The sequence below is a fragment of the Canis lupus genome, chromosome 26 (genome assembly GCF_011100685.1).
Source record: "Canis lupus familiaris isolate Mischka breed German Shepherd chromosome 26, alternate assembly UU_Cfam_GSD_1.0, whole genome shotgun sequence".
NCBI lineage: Eukaryota > Metazoa > Chordata > Mammalia > Carnivora > Canidae > Canis > Canis lupus.
In genome coordinates, this window is record NC_049247.1 from 18,213,242 (window position 1) to 18,232,602 (window position 19,361).

The window sequence follows — 19,361 nt, forward strand, 5'->3', positions numbered from 1 at the left end:
TGTGACCCAGAGATATAGGTTTCCCAAGAGTGACAGAGCTGGAGCCTTGAACCCAGGTAAACTGATGCCAGCTAGAATGAATGAATGAATGCTTCTCCACGGAGTTATAATAAATAAAAAGGATCTAAACACTGCCTAGAAAGCATTGCATAATAATAAATGTAGCCTAGGGGATCCCTGGGTGGCGCAGCGGTTTGGCGCCTGCCTTTGGCCCAGGGCGCGATCCCGGAGACCCGGGATCGAATCCCACGTCGGGCTCCCAGTGCATGGAGCCTGCTTCTCCCTTTGCCTGTGTCTCTGCCTCTCTCTCTCTTTCTCTCTATCATAAATAAATAAAAATTAAAAAAAAAAAAAAATAAATGTAGCCTATGTTCACAGCAAATAAAAACCAAAAAATAATGTAAATGTTTGCAAATGAATTCCCATGGAAAGGCACAGCTTGGGCCACACCTCCAGGAGGCACCATCCATGTGGTCACAATGTGAACCATGATCTTCCCTAGGAATCATATAAGCAGCCTACCTGAGGGCACCAATTACCTGCATTCTAACCAGAAAGTAACTTTTTTTTTTTTTTTTGAAAGTAACTTTTTCAACAACGGATTAAAAAATAAATAAAACAGGTGAACAAAATTTTCAGTTCCTCAGAGTTCCTAGAAGGTCCTTCAAGGCCTTGTCTCTCCCCCCCCCCAAAAAAAAACCAACAACAACAACAACAAAAAACCAACTCAACAGACTATAGGCTGATCTACTTTTATTTTTTTTTATTTTATTTTTTTTAGGCTGATCTACTTTTAAAGTTTCAAACCAAACCCCAAAAAATCCATCCTCTAAATGATCCAAATTTAATCACCTCACAATAGGGAAAACAATTAAAATCAGGAAGTGAAAGTATTTCCGAACACTCCTACCCTACCTCAAATCAGTTAGGATCAAGTAGGAGAGAACTTGCATTGCTCTGAATTTTTATTCTCTACTGAAAAAACCCCAACATCTGTTGAATGCTGTGGTTATGCTAACTGCTCCGCTCATACAGCCTTAGAGACATCCTAACACACCTCACGTTTACATGGGGGCTTCTCAAGAATGGGATTTCACTTAGATGTCTGCGCTTTGCATGTCATCAGAGTGATAATGACTTGGATTTTTCTCTGTGTTATTAGGGTATAGAATATAGGAAGCAAAGAATAACATACATGCTTACTCACACCACCACCTTTATATAAACATCTTCTTTAAACTATCACTGTGATTCCAATGACACAGTTTAAACCTGGCTGCAGGTACAGCCTCGTGCTAGAAGCCCTTCTGGTCAGACTCCTCAGAGGCTAAATTTAACTTGTTGGTACTGCACGGGGAAAACCCAGGTCAACAGCAAAACACCACACACACAAACAACAAGAGTGCACTTGCAAGTGGCTATCAGCACAGTGGAAATGCCTAAGCCGTGAGCGGCCTTGAGCCTGTCCCTACACCGTGTGACCTTGAGCAAACCCCTTCTCTCCACTTTTCTGTGTGCTCACCCACATATGATGTGCATTCATCCAAAGAAAAATAAAATAATCCCTTTCCAAATGTGATTGGGGAAATGTTACATTAAGCATAGAGCAGAATGAAAGATTCTTCTAAAGCAGGATACAGATCCTTGAGAGAAAGGGATGTTCAGTCACTCTGTATCCTGTATGAATAGCCAACCTCTTCCGAACCTCAATATCCAGTCCACAAATGAAACAATGCAAAAACAGGGAACACCCCCCACATACAAGCTCCCAGAAAACATCTTAGGAGCTAAAATGTTTTGGAAATGGGGTTTCTCCCAGCCCCCCCTAAATCAATAAAGGAATGAATAAATTAAAACATTATCAAAAGATCCATGGCATTTCATTGAGGGACAAATAAAAATATTTACAGGCAATTTAAAGTTTTATGACCTGCTCGCTACCTGGAGCAGAGAAGAGGGAGGGTGATGATGAGCAGGAAGGACCTGGGGGAGGCCCTCTGCAAACCATCCCAGGACGCTACTTGGGACAAAAGGGAGAAGCCAGGTCCCTGGCATTAGAAAGCTGGTCTGCTGTTCCTTCACCTCGGTCCAGACTCCACAAACCCTCACTCGCCTCCTCCCAGGGATCTGAGGTCTGCCTTGCAAAACCTCTCTTAAACTCAATATTCGCAGCATGGAAGTGAGCAGTGGGGGAGGAGGTAGGGGAAAGCCCCAGTCCCTGCATCCATTTGTCAGAGACACTTCACCTGTGTCCCTCCTCTGTGGATACAGGCTGTTATACCTTAAAGCTGTATGCCTGGGCAGGCTTGAGAAGAGCCATGGCCACTGGGGAGAACTCTGGAAGATGCCCATTCCACCGATGGCACCCGAGGCAGCCCCTGGGCTGTCCACACCCGCTACGTCTTCTCATGTGATCTCAGCACACTTGTGAAGTAGACACCAGTATTATCCCGCTCCGACAGAGTAGGAAATCACAGCTGAGAGAGGACATGGGACTGGTCTGAGATTGGAAGCCAGACCTGTCTGACTGCGGGTCCTGTGAAGCACACTGTTCTTGGCATTGGATGACAGTGATCCACTGTGGCATTGCTTGAAGGGCTGGGGACTCAGGAACTCACCAGCCCTATGAGGTAGGTACCACTGTGACCTCGTTCTGAAGGATGCTGAGGCCAGAAAGGTGATAGTTCAGCCCAGGCCACTTCACAGCCAAATGGAAGAGTCAGCATGTGCCAGCTCTTTGTCAGCTATTCTCTCCCATCGATGAAGGGAAGTGCTCTGGGCTTGTGGCCTGTTAGGCTCCTCCACTGGCCTCTCCAAGGGCAAGGGCTAGGTCCCATTGTCTGTGCATCCTTAGTGCTGTTAGAGCCTGGCACCCAGCAGAGCTGCAATAAATGCTTCCAAGACCATCAATGGATGGGACAAACCTTAGCTTCATCACTTGAGCATTTCATCTGAGTTTGTCCCTAGGCTTACCTGGTACTCAGACCATCCATAGTAACCGGCCAAGGAGAAAATGGTTCTAAATTAACAAGCTTTGCTACTGCTATCTCCCCCTGCTCCAAGCCCCCCATGCACCCCACTGCACACAAAGAAACAAAGCAAAGGCTATTAGAGCCACAGAGGACCTCAGAGCATCCCAGTCCAGCCCCCTGCAAGGGTAGGTGACATCCCCAAGGTCACACAGCTTCCTGGCTACCCTGTGAATTGCCCTGTCTTCTGACTCTTCTCACTAATGCTAAGAACAGGTTAGGAGGAGGGTGGAGACATCTTTCCTGGAGCCAAGGTTAGGCATCAACAGCAGGAGGAGCAGACTACTTTCTGAACTGCACCTGCTGAGGATCTGGGTTCCAATGGCCCTCAGGACCTATGATCATCCTGCTGGGGTTGGTCTCTCCCTGATAGACCCCTGAACCTCTCTGGGCTTCAGTTTCTTATCTTGGAAGTGAGATGACTGGCTCACTTTTTCCCCCAACATTTTTAATAATGTTTTATTATTAAACATTGTCAATATTTGTTATAATATTTATAGCAGAAAGTTAGAAAAATGAAGAAAAAAATTTAAATGACTTATAATTGCACCACATAAAGACAACGATTAACCATTTTGACACATTCCTTATAGACTTTCCAACCACACATACACACACACACACACACACACACACACATTTATTAATCACAAGCATTTTCTGTGCTTACTAATTGCCAGGGGATATTCTAAGCATATTACATTATCCACAATCCCTTATCCAAAATTTGAAACTCTTAGGACTCAGTATGCTTTGGAATTTGAGAACTTTTGGGGTGGGGGATGGTAAGGCTTTATGCTATACATTTTCATGTTTCTATTTCTGTAGCTGAAAACCTGAATATTCACACAAAACAGGATAAATAAAGACTTCAAACAACTTCAGATCTATTCAAGGCGATCTTTCTTCTAAATGAGTTCATGGCCCACTTATGAACTTCTGTGCCATAACTTTAAATTTCAGGACTGCAGTTGAACGATCCTGAACCTGTCCCGTCCCATTCAGTCCATTCATGCACCCCACAGGGTAGAACTATTAGGATAAAAAAACTAGTAAGAGACAACTCTGAACTAGGATCTTGCCCTAGACCCATTGTGCACCAACCACACTACCACTTGTTGACCAAAGTGGGATTACCCCATAACCTTCATTCCACAATATGTGAGCAATTATTCTGTTACATGTAATGTTTTCACCAGCTTTGTTTCTAAGAACTGCATGGGAATTTCAACACTTAGGGACTATTCTGAAGTCCAAGGAAGAGCCAATTCCAACCCCTGGCCTGAGATGAACCCAAAAAGGAAGAGAAGAGGAGGCAACAGACAGCACAAAGTCACTAAGTCCATAGTCGTAGCCTGCCCTTGCTGGCTGGGAAGGTGGAAGGGAATAGGGAGATTGTACAACCATATAAAATGCAGGAAAAAAATTGGGGTTTAACCACAGAACTAGTCTACAAAATCACAAGATTTATGGAAAAAGAGTTTTTAAAGGAATTTTTTTTAAGATTTTATTTATTTATTCATGAGAGACACAGAGAGAGAGAGAGGCAGAGACACAGGCAGAGGGAGAAGCAGGCTCCATGCAAGGAGCCAGACACGGGACTTGATCACGGGTCTCCAGGATCAGGCCCTGGACTGAAGGTGGTGCTAAACCACTGAGCCACCTGGGCAAGAATTTTATGAAAACAAAATACTATTGCTGCCAAAGAGCAACAATAAAATGCCTATTCACCCATCCATCCATCCTTCCTTTCACCCATCCCTTCATCCATCCATCTAACCCATTCATCCATCTATCCATTCCTTCATTTACCTATTCACTCATTTATCAATGCATTCATTTATTCACCTACCTACCTACTACTCATCTATCCACCTACCCATCCATCCATCCACCCATCCATCCATCCATTCATTCATTCATTTGTTCACCTATCCAGGCATCCATTCGTTTGTTCGTTCATTCATTCATTCATTCATTCATTCGATTCATTCATTCATTCATTCCCATATTTATTCCTAAGTGTTTTTCATGCCCCAGGAATGCAGAATTCTGTCTTTGGCAAGCCTGGTTGATCACTGCATTCATGCATTTATTTATTCAGAGTCTACCTACCATGAATGTACACTAGGCTAGGCAGTGCAGAAAAGTGGAGACCCATATGGCCCTGTTTTCATGGAGCTTGTCGACCAGCATAGGAGACATTTAACAACCAAGTCAACACATAAGGAAATTAAAGACATGATCTCTAGGCATGATTAAGTGTGGTGAAAACATGCCAGATCAATCAGTCAAGAAACAGGGGCACATGGGCAATACTTTAAAGGTGCCAGAGTGGGGCATGTGACATCAGTTAATGATTTTGGCTTGGGTCATGATCTCAGGGTCCTGGGATTAAGCCCCGCTTCAGGTTCCCTGCTCATCGTTAAGTCTGCTTCTGCTTCTCTCTCTCCCTTTACCCCTCTTTACTGTGTGCTCTCGCTCTCTCTCTCACATAAATAAAATCTTTAAAAAGTATATAAATAAATAAATAATAAAGGTGGAAGAGGGGCAGGAAAGGGGGGGAAAGCCCTTCAGAGGAGGTAACTTTGATGGGCAGGCAGGACAGGCTACCGAATATATAGGGTCCAATACAAAAACAAGTGTGGAAGCCCTTATTCAAAAGTTATTAAGAATTTCAAGAAGGTGACAACAGAGCTGACTATACAGGTCACATACCTTGGAGCAGACCCTGGGCACAGGTTTAAGGGCATGAGGAGGAAAGCAATCATTTCAGCTCAGAGGGAACAGTAAGCTCAAAGGCCCAGAATGGGGATACAAGTGTGGGTATTCTGAAATCATGAAAGCACAGAGCAAACAAAAATGAAGATCATTCAAAGGGCTCCCCCCAAAAGCACAAGAGTAAACAGGTGCCTTTTCTATTCAGCTGCCTAGATGGTGGCCTGGCAAGAAGAGGCCAGCATGAACCACAAGGTGACCTTCAAGGTGACACAAAGGCCAAGTGAACAAACTGCCAGCATCAGGGAAGATCCACAGGCCTATCTGTGCCACTTCTGTGCCGTGGCTTCCAAGGGACTGCAGACCCCCGGAATAAACCCCCCAGGTGTAGTTTTCTGTCCGCAAAATGGGAAAAGCTGGAAGAACTAGCTCAAACCCCTGCTCCTTGCCTCCATATTGCAGAAACTGAGCCTCAGAAGGTTAGGGGATTTGCCCAGAGTACAGATTATTTAACAGCTAATCAGGAAAAAATAATAATAACAAAGTGAGCTTCCTGGGTTTTAACAGGGACTCTTTATCACCTCGTTGGCCTTCTGTGTCACGCTTCATCTCCACAACCCTCCAGCTGGTTGCAAGCCACCTGCCCAGCCGTTGGCCTGGGCTTCTGACCTGTGTGCCCCCCAGGGAAAAGGCATTACCACCCTGTCTGTACAAGAAAAAAGCCCAGCAGTGACCCTCCATAGAGCAACACTCTGGAGGGTCTGCGGTGGGATTAGGAGGCCCCCCTAACATTTCTTCACAGTTGACCCAAGATGGCTGCCAATGGATATCAGCAAAAGGGTCAACACAGGGGGTGGGGGTAGGAGGCTACCAAACACGAGGCTACTGAGGGTCCCAAAGGCACCAAAATACCAAAGCCAAAAACTTCACAAGAGGCTAACGGAATGCTCGGCTTCATGTTGTTATCATTGTTTCCAACAGGCTGGAACACAGGGGTTTTGACACCATTTTTTTCACCCAATCAACCACGGGAGATAGCAGCACCAGGACAAGTGTCTAAGCCTTGACCTCCTGAAGACACTGCCCCATGGGATTCTCATTCCAGGTCATCAGGAACAGGAACACATGCTGGTTTCCTCCATTGGAGGCCTCTGATTTGGGGACCCTACTAGAGCATGGAAATGCCATATATTCAGAGGCACCGGAAGAACTACCTGAGTTGTCCTGGGAGCCAAAATCCTAAAATTCTGGACTCTAGAAAGCACGTAGATTGGGGGCGAAATAAAGGTATGCCCAGTGAGATTTGTGACCAGGGGTCACACTTCAGGGGGCTGGTCTAACCTCCTCCTGCTATAGATGAAGAGGCAGAGGTTCAGAGAAGGTAAGGGATGCACCCAAGGGCACACTGGTCCTCCTTCTGCCCTACCATGGCCCTTCGCATCTCCCACCACCCCACAGTTTATAAAAAACCAAGATCCCTCTGCACCCTTCCCCCCAGTCCTGGGATAAGCCACGATAAAAGACTGACATATGGTGCTGTGACGTACAGTGCTAAGTTTCTTTCTTTCTTTTTTTTTTTTTTTTTTTTTGAGTGCTAAGTTTCTATGTAACAAGGATATAAAGGCAGAAAATTCATTTAATATTTTGGTTCGGGAACCCTGGGTGGCGCAGCAGTTTAACGCCTGCCTTTGGCCCAGGGTGTGATCCTGGAGACCCGGGGTCGAATCCCACGTCGGGCTCCTGGTGCATGGAGCCTGCTTCTCCGTCTGCCTATGTCTCTGCCTCTCTCTCTCTCTCTGTGACTATCATAAAAAAAAAAAAAAAAAAAAAAAAACCATTTTGGTTCACTGTCATGCAAAGACAGGCCCTTAGTTAAGTATCTTTTGCCTTCATAAATTCACAGCCCAGGGGCATCTGAGTGGCTCAGTTGGTTAAATATCTGTTTTTGGTTCGGGTCTTGATCCCAGGGTCCTGAATGGACAGGCTCCCTGTTCAGTGGGGAGTCTTTGTGTCTCCTTCTCTCTTTGCTGCTCCCCCTGCTTGTGATCTCTCTCTTTCTGTTTCTCTCTCTCAAATAAGTACATAAAATCTTTAAATAAATAAATAACTTCACAGCTCAGAAAAGCTGTGGTTTAATCACAAACTAGCAAAGCCCCCTAAAAATGGTGAGTAGTGCAGAGACAGTGGGGAGACTTGCCCCAGCTCCATATTTTAACCTACCATTTATTGAGTGTTTTATTCTCTTGCTTAGTACCTTAGAAACATTAGTTCATTTGATCATCACAACATTCTGGGAATCCAAAACTCAGGAGAGAATAATACTAGTAAGAATGTTACTACTTGGGCATGCCTGCTGTCTTCATGAGTTTTTAATTATCGTTGGTAGAGGGATGCTTGGGTGGCTCAGCGGTTGAGCGTCTGCCTTTGGCTCAGGGACCAGGACAGAGTCCTGGATACGGCTCCCTGCAAGGAGCCTACTTCTCCCTCTGTCTGTGTCTCTGCCTCTTTCTTTGTGTCGCTCATGAATGAATAAATAAAATCTTAAAAAAAATAAGTAGCATTGGTAGAAGTAATTCACATGGTTGACTGCTTCTTACCCATTAGGGCTGGAGCTATGCTAATGTAATAGCTGACAGCCACATGATGCTACTTAAATTTCAAGTAATTAAAATCAAATTTTAAAATTCAATTCTCCAGGATCCCTGGGTGGCGCAGCGGTTTGGCGCCTGCCTTTGGCCCAGGGCGCGATCTTGGAGACCCAAGATCGAATCCCACATCGGGCTCCCGGTGCATGGAGCCTGCTTCTCCCTCTGCCTATGTCTCTGCCTCTCTCTCTCTCTGTGACTATCATAAATAAATAAAAATTAAAGAAAATAAAAAAAAAATAAAATTCAATTCTTCAGTCACACTAGCCACATGTCAATTTCCATAGTTATGTATGACTAATGGCTATGATAGTGGACAGCACAGTTCCAGGACATTCCATTCTAGAACACTCTATAATGGCAGAAATTTCTGTTGGCCTGCTCAAGTCTAATTTGAAAGTTGCCTCTTCCAAGAACTCTCCCCTGACCTGATCACCTCATTCTAAAATAGATCCCCCTAGGGCAGCCCGGGTGGCTCAGCCGTTTAGCACCGCCTTCAGCCCAGGCCTGATCCTGGAGATCCAGGGTAGAGTCCCATGTCGGGCTCCCTGCATGGAGCCTGCTTCTCCCTCTGCCTATGTCTCTGCCCCTCTCCCTCTCTCTGTGTCTCTCATGAATAAATAAAATAAAATCTTAAAAAAAAGTAAAATAAAATAAAATAGAGCCCCTCAGGTACACCCTCTCCTGTACCCTGCTTTCCTCCTGGCACCAGGCACGCTGAAAAATGATCTTCTCGGTTTACCTGTTTGTTTGTATTTTTCCCATCTCCCTGCTGGGACACTCCTTGAAAGGAGAAACATATCCATCTTGCTTCCTGCTGGGGCTGTTGTGATAAATGTATCTTGCCACCTGTCCTACTTAGATACCACTTAGCAACCCCGACTGAACATCCACTTCAACATAATCTCTAATGTTTGTCAATTTGGGTGAATTCATCTCATCTGCTTTTCCCTAATCCCTGTCGAAATTGCCACATTGAGGTTAAGAAGCAGTTTAGAGGGGTGCAAATGTTGGAGATCACTGGAGGGACCACACTGGCACGATGAAACCAAGTGTGCACCCTGACAGACCTGGCCTCGAAGCTTGGCTCTGCCCCTTGTTAGCTGTGTGGTCTCGGGAAAAGTACTTCACCTCCAAGCCCCAGTTTTATCATCTGTAAAATGGGGATCTGCCACCACCAGCCTTGTACTGTCGTTCTAAGGGATCAACGGATAATTGGTACAAACTGTGAAGTGGTGGGTAAAGCGGGTGTTTGGGGGACAAAGAACAAGCCAAGGAAAGAAGCTATAGAGGAATCTACTGCTTATTAAGTACCTACTATGTACTAAACTGTGCATACTTTACAAGCATTATCCCATTGATGCCCAGATGAAGACATTGTCTGACCTTGGTCAGAACCAAGTTCTGACACTTTGTACCAGACCCTCAAGCCTTCCCTTCCTTTAACCCTTCCAGAACCTCAAACTGGTTTCCCCCTGAAGATCGTCAGTACGGGGAATACTTGCCCTTTCTCTTTCCTCTACTTTCTACTTCTAGTCACCAGGGTTCAAATTAAGCTCCCTGGGAAGGTGGGTGCCTATGCAAGAAGCCACCTCCTCATCCAGGCTTCTCATATTTGGGAGGGAGTACAAGAGGTGCTGAAAAGAACAGCCAGTGGGATTGCACTCCCAGAGAAGGGAACAGACCAAGAGAAGGGAAGAAACACTGGAAGGGGAGCAGAGCACGCTCTGACCGGTGAAGGGATGGTAGGTGGTTCTTTTCCCTCCTTGTCTGTTTCCCGAGTTTTCTAGCCAGAACTACTGTATTGTTTGTACTTTGGGAAGGGAGGTGCCAAAGCTCGAACACAACAAAAACAAACGAAGCCACCAGCTGTACACCTAGGATACACCCACCTGTAGTAGACCTACTGGCATCTGCACCCAGCAAACTGCTGCTTGGGGGTCCAGTGTCTGAGTGTCTGCTTTGACAACTTTAGTTACCAGTTACCCATTGAAAGAACCCACAAACAAATAGATGAATGTCTCTTCAGGAGGCAGGGAAACTGTCCTACCCTCCAGGCCCTCATCATCCGGTGTGGCTTTTGTCAGCCTTTGCTCACCCAACTTGTATTATAACGAGTCACACATAAGGCCATCATCCCCAAACACTAGGCTAAGTTCTTCTAGAAAGACAGTCTCCTGACACAGGGCCCTGTATGTGCAGTAGATGCTCAATAAATAATTTTGAAAGGAAGAAAGGGAGGAAGGAAGAAGGCAAGGCTTATGTGTTCTGCATTTATCATAACTACCCTCAGCATGTAGGCATCAGCAGACAGCTGAGTTGGGGGATAGGGTGCAGCCCCCACCCTGACTCCATGCCTCCCACTCATAAGGATATAGGGCGCATTACCTTATAGCAAGGCCGGGGTGCTCAGGCTCGCCTATGGTTGGAGCAGCCTCCAGGGAAAGGGCACCCAGGCTGGCCCGGCTGCCCTTCCGGGAAGACTCCCAGAACCAGCCAGCACCAGGGTCCTCATCGGAGGAGTTGTCATCAAAGGAGCCCAGGATGAAGTTGGTCATCAGCTGCCTCTTGATGTGCTCCTGCTTCTCGTCTTCTTTGGAGAGGGGTCTGGCTTGCTGGCCTTGGGGCTTGGCTGGAGATGACAGGCCATTAGTATCTGGGAGCTTCAGGCCTTTGGTCCCTGTCTCATTGGCTTGGAGTGCTGCAGGGGTGTCATCAGAGGAACAGGGGTTTCCTGGGAGATTCTGGTGTGGAGGTGGCCTGGAATTTCTTTGCTCACAAGCATCTTGGGGATCTTTGTGGGAGGCTGATTCAGCCTGGTTAGGAGTCTCTGGCAGAGGGCTGCTGTTACCATTCTTCTTTGGTGGCCCCCCTGAGCTGTCTGAGGCTGGAAAAGGCTCCTGGCTTGGGATACAGCTCCCTTCTGATTTATTCTTGGTGACTTGCTTAGAGTCTGTCATTTTCCCCCAGATTTTTATCCAGGAAAAGGTCAAGCAGGAAAAAATCAAACAAGATAAAAAAGAAGCAAGATCATTCAGAAAACCTGTAAGGAAAAAAGGAAAGATATTTTAGAGTCTACAAAATTGAGTATTTCTGTCTTAAAGAAGTTCATGGGACAAGAGGAACCTAGGGCTCTGTATATTCAGCTGAGAGCGCTAGAGGCGAAAGGAGGTGGACAGAGCGGCTCTGCCCACCACGTGCTCTGTGGTCCTGTGCACATTCCTGAAAGCCTCCAGGATGTCAGTTTCTTACCTCTAATTTAGGTACAGTAACACATACTCATCTTAAATCATAAGCATGCATGGATGAGAAAAATAGATCATGCCTATTAAAGGGCTCTTGTTATAGACTCATAAGACCCAAAAAGTAAAAACCATCCAAATGTCCATTAACTAAAGAATGGGTAAACAAAAGGTGATCTATCCATACAATGGAATATTTTTCAGTTGTAAAAAAAGAATGGAGGGGCACCTGGGTGGCTCAGATGAGTAAGCATCTGTCTTTGCCTCAGGTCATGATCTATAGGTCCTGGGATTGAGCCCTATGTCGGCCTTCCAGCTCAGCAGGGAGTCTGCTTCTCCCTCTCCCACTGCCTCTCCCCCTGCTTGTACTCTGTCTCTCTCAAATGAATAAATAAAAAATCTTAAAAAAAAAAAGGAATGGAACATTGGAATTGCTACAACATGGATGAATCTTGAAAACATTATAGGGACGCCTGAGTGGCTCAGCAGTTGAGCGTCTGCCTTTGGCTTAGGGCGTGATCCTGGAGTCCTGGGATGGAGTCCCACACTGGGCTACTCACAGGGAGCCTGTGCCTCTGCCTCTCTCTCTGTGTCTCTCATGAATAAATAACATCTTAAAAAAAGAAAAGAAAACATTATGCCAAATGAAAGAAGCCAGTCCCAAAAGACTACATTGTATGATTCCATGTATCCCAGAATAAGCAAATTCATAAAGACAGAAAGGTTAGTGGTTGCCTAAGGCTGGTGGGATGGAGCTAGCTAAGGTGTCTAAGGCTGGTGGGATGGAGTTAGCCTAAGGCTGGTGGGATGGTACAGAGCTTCTGTTTGAAGGGATGAAAATGTTCTAAAATTGTAGTGATGGTTACACAACTCCATGAACATACTAAAAACCACTGAAGTATATAGTTGACATGAGTGAACTGGACGGTATATGAACCTATATTTCAATAAAGCTATAACCCTAAAAGAAACAAAGGCTCTTCACTATATTCCAATTCATAGATATAAACAAACTGTTACTTCTATCATCATCATCTTCATCATCACCACCACCAGCATCATTGCATTCCTGGATTACTGTCATAATCATCATCATGGTTCTGGAAGGAGCTTCTTTTCTAGCTTTTCTTCCTAGTGCTAGGTATGCATGGCGTATGCTTATAACTAGAATAAAAACCCAGCAAGACCAAGGAGAGTCTGTTCTGTTCCAGGGTCTAGAACAGTTTCCAGTAAAAATTGAGTTTGGGGCACTTGGGTGGCTCAGATGGTTAAGCATCTGCCTTCAGCTCAAGTCATGATCTCCAGGTTCTGAGATAGAGTCCTATGTTGGGCTCTCTGTTCAGGGAGTAAGTCTGTTTCTCCTCTCCTCCACCTCTCCCCGACCCTCACCCCCCCCCCCCCCAACTCACGCTCTCTCTCTCTCTCTCAAATGAAAAATAAATTTTTTAAAGTTAGAGCTTAAGAGACAAATTCATTTTGTCAAATACACAAATTCAGATATTCTGATTTCTTACCCATGTCTCATCCTGCCACACTAACTCTGTCCTGTTAATGAGTACACCATTGTTATTTGAAGTAAGTATTGTTAAGAAGCAAACAAAAACACAACCCGAACATGTTGAAATTTGAGAATGAATTTTGAAACTGGGATACAGATGTATTAAAAAAACAATGACAACAACAACAGGGCTCAAACACATCAATCTAGTATCTAAAAGATTTTTTCTTCTTAAATTTCAACATTATATTTTTAAGGGAAGTGGAAAAATTCTCAAGATTTCCAAGAACTCTCTGATCTGCATACTTCTTGCAGACTTTTCGCAACAGAATTTGCTGAAATGTCGTCAAGAGTATTTTCCAAGTTACACCCAGGATCAGGAGGATTTTTTTTCTTTTAAGGCCATCAAGATTCCTTTTAAAGAAAAGTCAGTCAAGGGTGGTCCAGCATCAATCAATGTAGCAAACCACATTCCTAGAACAAGGAGGGAAACCACATGATCATCTCAACACTAAAAAAAGCATTTGGCAAAATGTAACACTCTCATGATAAAAACAGTTGGAAAAGTAGGGACAGAAAGAAACTTCAATGTAATAAGACACATTTATGAAAAACCTACAGCTAACATATACTCAGTGGTGAAAAACTGGAAGCTTTCCCCCTGAGATCGGGAACAAGACAAGGATACCCATTTTCACCACTGCTATTCAACGTTGTATTGGAGGTCCTAGCCAAAGCAATTAGGCAAGAAAAAGAAATAAAAGCCATCCAAATTGGAAACAAAGAGATAAAATCATCTCTAATCCTAGATGGCATGATCCTATATAGGTTTCCCTGCTATCCAAAAGCAGAGAGGTTTTTTTTTTTTTTTTTTTTAATTTTTTTTTTTTAATTTATTTATGATAGTCACACAGAGAGAGAGAGAGGCAGAGACACAGGCAGAGGGAGAAGCAGGCTCCATGCACCAGGAGCCCGATGTGGGATTCGATCCCGGGTCTCCAGGATCGCGCCCTGGGCCAAAGGCAGGCGCCAAACCGCTGCGCCACCCAGGGATCCCAGCAGAGAGGTTTTTATGAAGCCTTTCATAAGTTGGAATGACATAAAGCAAAGAAACAATGACCATTAATTTATATGGAAATGTTTTTAAGCTTTCCTAGATCCATAAAATTACCTCTCCTAGGCTGTTCTGGGTAGCTTAGGACACATCTTGCACAAAATAAATCAAGACAAAGCTGAGATGCTCACAGATATACTTCAGAGCTATGGTGGCTTAATGCTGAGATGCTGAGTGTAGTTCTTGCCAAAGGAGTTTGGTGGTACCACTGCCACTGCTCAGGTATGTGTTGCCTCTATAACAGCTCTCTGCAAAACAAACACTGAATGCTATTTTTACTTTTCACCTTTTTTCCTAAAAGGAAAAATCCTCTTCAGGTTTCCTCCAGTTAGCAAAAATAGGTACTAATGTAGATCTAATGTAGGTATTTTACAAAAGCAAACTGGCATAATATGAACTTTCAAAAAGCTGGAGATATCAAAAAAAAAAAAAGCTGGAGATATCTATATATAGAAAATCCTAAAGAATCCACACATACAAAAACAAAACAAAACAAAAAACTAATAGGAGTAATAAACAAATCAAAAGCGGAATTGTGGGATATGAGATCAACTAGTTGTGTTTCTGTGCACCAACAATGAACAATCTGAAAAGGAAACTAAGAAAAGAATTCCATCTACAATAGCAACCAAAAAAATATATATCTAGGAATAAATTTAACCAAGGAGGTGAAAGATCTGTACAATGGTGGTGTACAAGACATTGCTGAAAGTAATTAAAGAAGACCTAAATAAATGCAAGACATCCCATGCTCATGGATTGGAAGACTTTCTATTGTTAAGCTGGTCCTATGACCTAAAGCAATACACAGACACGGAACTTCAAGGGAACCCAAATAGCCAAAACAATCTTAAAGAAGAATAAAGTTGGAGAACTCACATTTCCTAATTTCAAAACTTACTATGAAACTACAGTCAAAATAATGTGGTACTGGCATAAAGACAGTCATATAGACCAATGGAACAGAATGAAGGACCCCAAAATAAACCCCTACATCTATGACCAATAGATTTTTGAGGAAGATATTAAGACCATTCAATGGGAGAGAGCGGCACCTGGCTGGCTCAGTCAGAAGAACATGCAACCCTTAATCTCAGGGTTTTGAGTTCAAGCCCCATACGGGGTATAGAGATTGCTGAAGAAAATAAACTTTAGGGATCCCTGGGTGGCGCAGTGGTTTGGCGCCTGCCTTTGGCCCAGGGCGTGATCCTGGAGACCCGGGATCGAATCCCACGTTGGGCTCCTGGTGCATGGAGCCTGCTTCTCCCTCTGCCTGTGTCTCTGCCTCTCTCTCTCTCTCTCTCTCTCTTTCTCTCTCTCTCTCTCTCTGTGTGACTATCATAAATAAATAAAAAAAAAATTTAAAAAAAAAAAAGAAAATAAACTTTAAAAAATAAAGTAAAAAAAGACCATTCAAAGGAGAAAGAATAGTTTCTTCCAACCTAGGGTTCTAGGACACCCACAAGCAAAAGAATGAGGTTGGACTTTTAACTCAGAGCATACACAAAAATTAACTCAAAATGAGTCAACAACTAGGGTATGTGGGTGGTTCAGTTGGTTAACCGTCTGACTCTTTATTTCGGCTCAGGTCATGATCTCAGGGTTGTGAGATCAAGCTCCTCATTGGGCTCTGTACTCAGCATGGAGTCTCTTTGAGATTCTCTCTCCCTTTCCCTCTGCCCTTCCTGCTAATGTGCTCGCTCTCGCTCTCTCTCTCTAAAATAAATAAATAAATCTTTTTAAAAAATGAATCAACAGGGATCTCTGGGTGGCGCAGCAGTTTGGTGCCTGCCTTTGGCCCAGGGAGCGATCCTGGAGACCTGGGATCGAATCCCACGTCAGGCTCCCGGTGCATGGAGCCTGCTTCTCCCACTGCCTGTGTCTCTGCCTCTCTCTCTCTCTCTCCGTGTGTGACTATCATAAATAAATAAAAATTTAAAAAAAAAATGAATCAACAACCTTCATGTAAGAACTAAAACCACAGGCAGCCCCAGTTTAGCGCCGCCTGCAGCCCAGGGTGTGATCCTGGAGACCCGGGATCAGGTCCCACATCGGGCTCCCTGCCTCCCTGCATGGAGCCTGCTTCTCCCTCTGCCTGTCTCTGTCTCTCTCTCTCTCTCTCTCTCTCTCTCTATGAATAAATAAATAAAATCTTAAAAAAAAACTAAAACCACAAAAAATTTAAGAGAAAATATAGGAGTAAATCTTCATGACCTTGGAGTTGGCAATGGATTTTCAAATATGACACAGAAATATAAGCATAAATAAAAAATAAAGTGGACTTCATTCAAATTAAACACTTGCGCATCAAAGGGCACTCTGAAGGAAGTGAAAAGACAGCTGAGAGACTGGAAGAAAATATTTGTAAAACACATATTTGATAATGATTTAGGATCCAGCATATATATACAGAAGTTTTATAACTCAAGAACAATAAGACAACTTGATTTTAAAGAGAGCAAAGGACTTGGACATTTCTCCAAAAAAGATACACAAATGGCCACTAGCTTGAGAAGATGTATCCTTTATCCTTAAAGAACTGCAAACCAAAACTGCAATGTATCACTTCACACCCACAAGGATGGCTACAATCAGAGAGAGAGGGAGAAAGAGAGGGAGAGAGAGAAAGAAGGGAAGAAGGAAGGAAGGGAGGGAGGGGGATGCCTGGGTGGCTCAGGGGTTTAGTGCTTCCCTTTGGCCCAGGGAGTGATCCTGGGCTCCCTGCATGGAGCCTGCTTCTCCCTCTCCCAATGTCTCTGCCTCTGTCTCTCTGTGTCTCTCATGAATAAATAAATAAAATCTTTTTTAAAAAAGGAGGCAGGAAGGGAGGGAGGGAGGGAGGGAAAGAAGAAACTAGCAAGTAGTTGGCGAGGACATGTACTAAAGTAAAATAAAGCAGATGCCAGGTCTGGTGGTTTCTCAAAAATTGGATAAACAACTGGCTCTATAATCCAGTAACTCCATTCCTAGATGTAGCCCCCCAAAAAATTGAAAGCAAGGGCTGAAACAAATACAGGTAGATGACCATTCACAGCAACACCCAACTTTCTGATGCCCTCACCTTGCTCTCTCTCCAAGGTTCCCCAACCATAGCACTATGGGTTTCGGGGGCTGTTGCATTCTCAGTGTATACGTGTTGGGGTGGGGGGCATCCTGTGCATTGCAGGGTGTTCAGTGGCATCCCTTGTCTCCCTCCACCCATCAGATGCCAGGAGCACTCCTTACCTCAGTTGTGACAACCAAAAATGTCTCCAGACCTTGCCAGCCACCTCTGGGGACAAAATGCCCTCGGGCGACAACTGATCTACACTCCCAGGTCTCTTCCCTCCCTCTTCCTCCCATTTCTAAATGGTGAGATCCTCCTAGGTCTGGACCCCCCTAGGTCTAGGACCTCCTAGGTCTAGGATCGGTGAGGTCCTTCTGGGGACTCATCTCTTACATATAGCAGGTTCACAAAAAGTTGCAAAAGAGTCAGCAAGAGAGGTCAGAGTCCTGGGACGCCTGGGTGGCTCAGTGGTTGAGTGTCCGTCTTCAGCTCAGGACATGATCCTGGGGTCCTGGGATCCAGTCCTACATCAGGCTCCCCACAGAGAGCCTGCTTCTCCCTCTGCCTATATCTCTCCCTCTTTCTGTGACCCTCATGAATAAATAAAATCTAAAAAAAAAAAGAGAGAGACATCAGAGTCCTGAAAGTGTTGACTCACACATGCCCTCTAAGGACAGATTTGGATATTCATCATTGGCAGATGGCATCACCAAAACTGTTGCAAATGCTTCTAGCTTCCTTGGCAGCCAAACAGGCTAAAGTGCTACATCCTTCCTAGGCAGGAGGGCATGACAAAGTAGGAGTCCACAGACCTCCATCATGGCAACAAAGACAACACAGCAGAGAAGCAATGTTCACTGGTCTCCCTGGGCTGATTCAGAGACCCTTAGAGACATGCACCAATTGCCATTCATTTCAGGAAACTTGTGCCCACTTGGTGTGGGGGTACAGGGTAAGTACCCCCAAAGGGTGTACTGAATAAATGATAAATCCATGCATATACACTGAGCACCAACTGATGGCTCACGACTAGCTGGAATTTTTATTTTGAATTTTGAATTTTCAAAACTGTATCAGGAATGCCAGGGGAACAAGCAGTATCTCTAGAGCAGCTCTGATGTATAGAGTATCAGGCAGGACACTTTATTTAAAAATATAGGGAATCCCTGGGTGGCTCAGCAATTTAGCGCCTGCCTTTGGCCCAGGGTGTGATCCTGGGGACCAGGGATCGGGTCCCATCGGGCTCCCTGTGTGGAGCCTGCTTCTCCCTCTGCCTGTGTCTCTGCCTCTCTCTCTCTCTGTGTGTCGCTAATGAATAAATAAATAAAATCTTTTAAAAAATGTATGCATATATATATACACACACACATATATATAATATATATAATATTTATTTATTTATTTATTTATTTGAGAAAGAGCAAGAGAGTACAAGGGGGGGGGAGCAGCAGAGAGGGGGAGAAGAAGGCTCCCCGCTGAGCAGGGAGCCCAACTCAGGGCTCCATCCCAGGACCCTGGGATCATGATCTGAGCCGAAGGCAGACGCTTGCTTAACCAACTGAGCCACCCAGGCGGCCCAAGCAGGACACTTTATACCAATGTGACCAACTTTAGGTACATTTTATTTTTATTTTTTTAAAGATTTTCTTTAAAATATTTAAAGAGAGAGAGAGAGAGAGGCACAGACACAGGCAGAGGGAGAAGCAGGCTCCACGTAGGGAGCCCGATGTGGGACTTGATCCTGGGTTTCCAGGATCACACCCTGGGCCAAAGGCAGGCACCAAACCGCTGAGCCACCCAGGCTGCCCATAGGTACATTTTAAATGTGCACATTTGAAATCATGGGATCTAAGAAATAGTTTAGGTGGATAAACCTAAACTGCCAGCATCTCCTTACCCCAAAGAGAAAGACACTTCAGTCACTGCCCAGAAAACAGAAGAGCCACATCAAGGCAAAAACCATGCTGTAGTGGATTGGAGTTTGAGAACACTGAGAAAGTTTCTTTACATTGATCCCCACTGGAGAACCAACCAAACTAGGCAAGTTTTGCATCACGTAAGCTCTATGG

General features: G+C 44.5%; 1 protein-coding gene across 4 annotated transcripts in view; it reads right to left on the reverse strand.

The window, feature by feature from the left end:
• Positions 1–19,361, reverse strand: part of ACACB (acetyl-CoA carboxylase beta) — a 131,926-nt gene that overhangs the window by 96,395 nt on the left and 16,170 nt on the right. Inside the window, exons 1-2 of one of the 4 annotated variants that reach the window (XM_038575405.1) lie at positions 17,686–17,854; positions 10,781–11,435 (exon numbers count right to left, since the gene is read on the reverse strand). In XM_038575405.1, the coding sequence (XP_038431333.1) occupies positions 10,781–11,352 (572 nt within the window). In that variant the 5' untranslated portion in view covers positions 11,353–11,435; positions 17,686–17,854. Of the gene's footprint in view, positions 1–2,281; positions 2,583–10,780; positions 11,436–17,471; positions 17,624–17,685; positions 17,855–19,361 lie in introns of those variants that run through there. The other 3 variants (XM_038575406.1, XM_038575404.1, XM_038575409.1) reach the window with 3 other exon arrangements.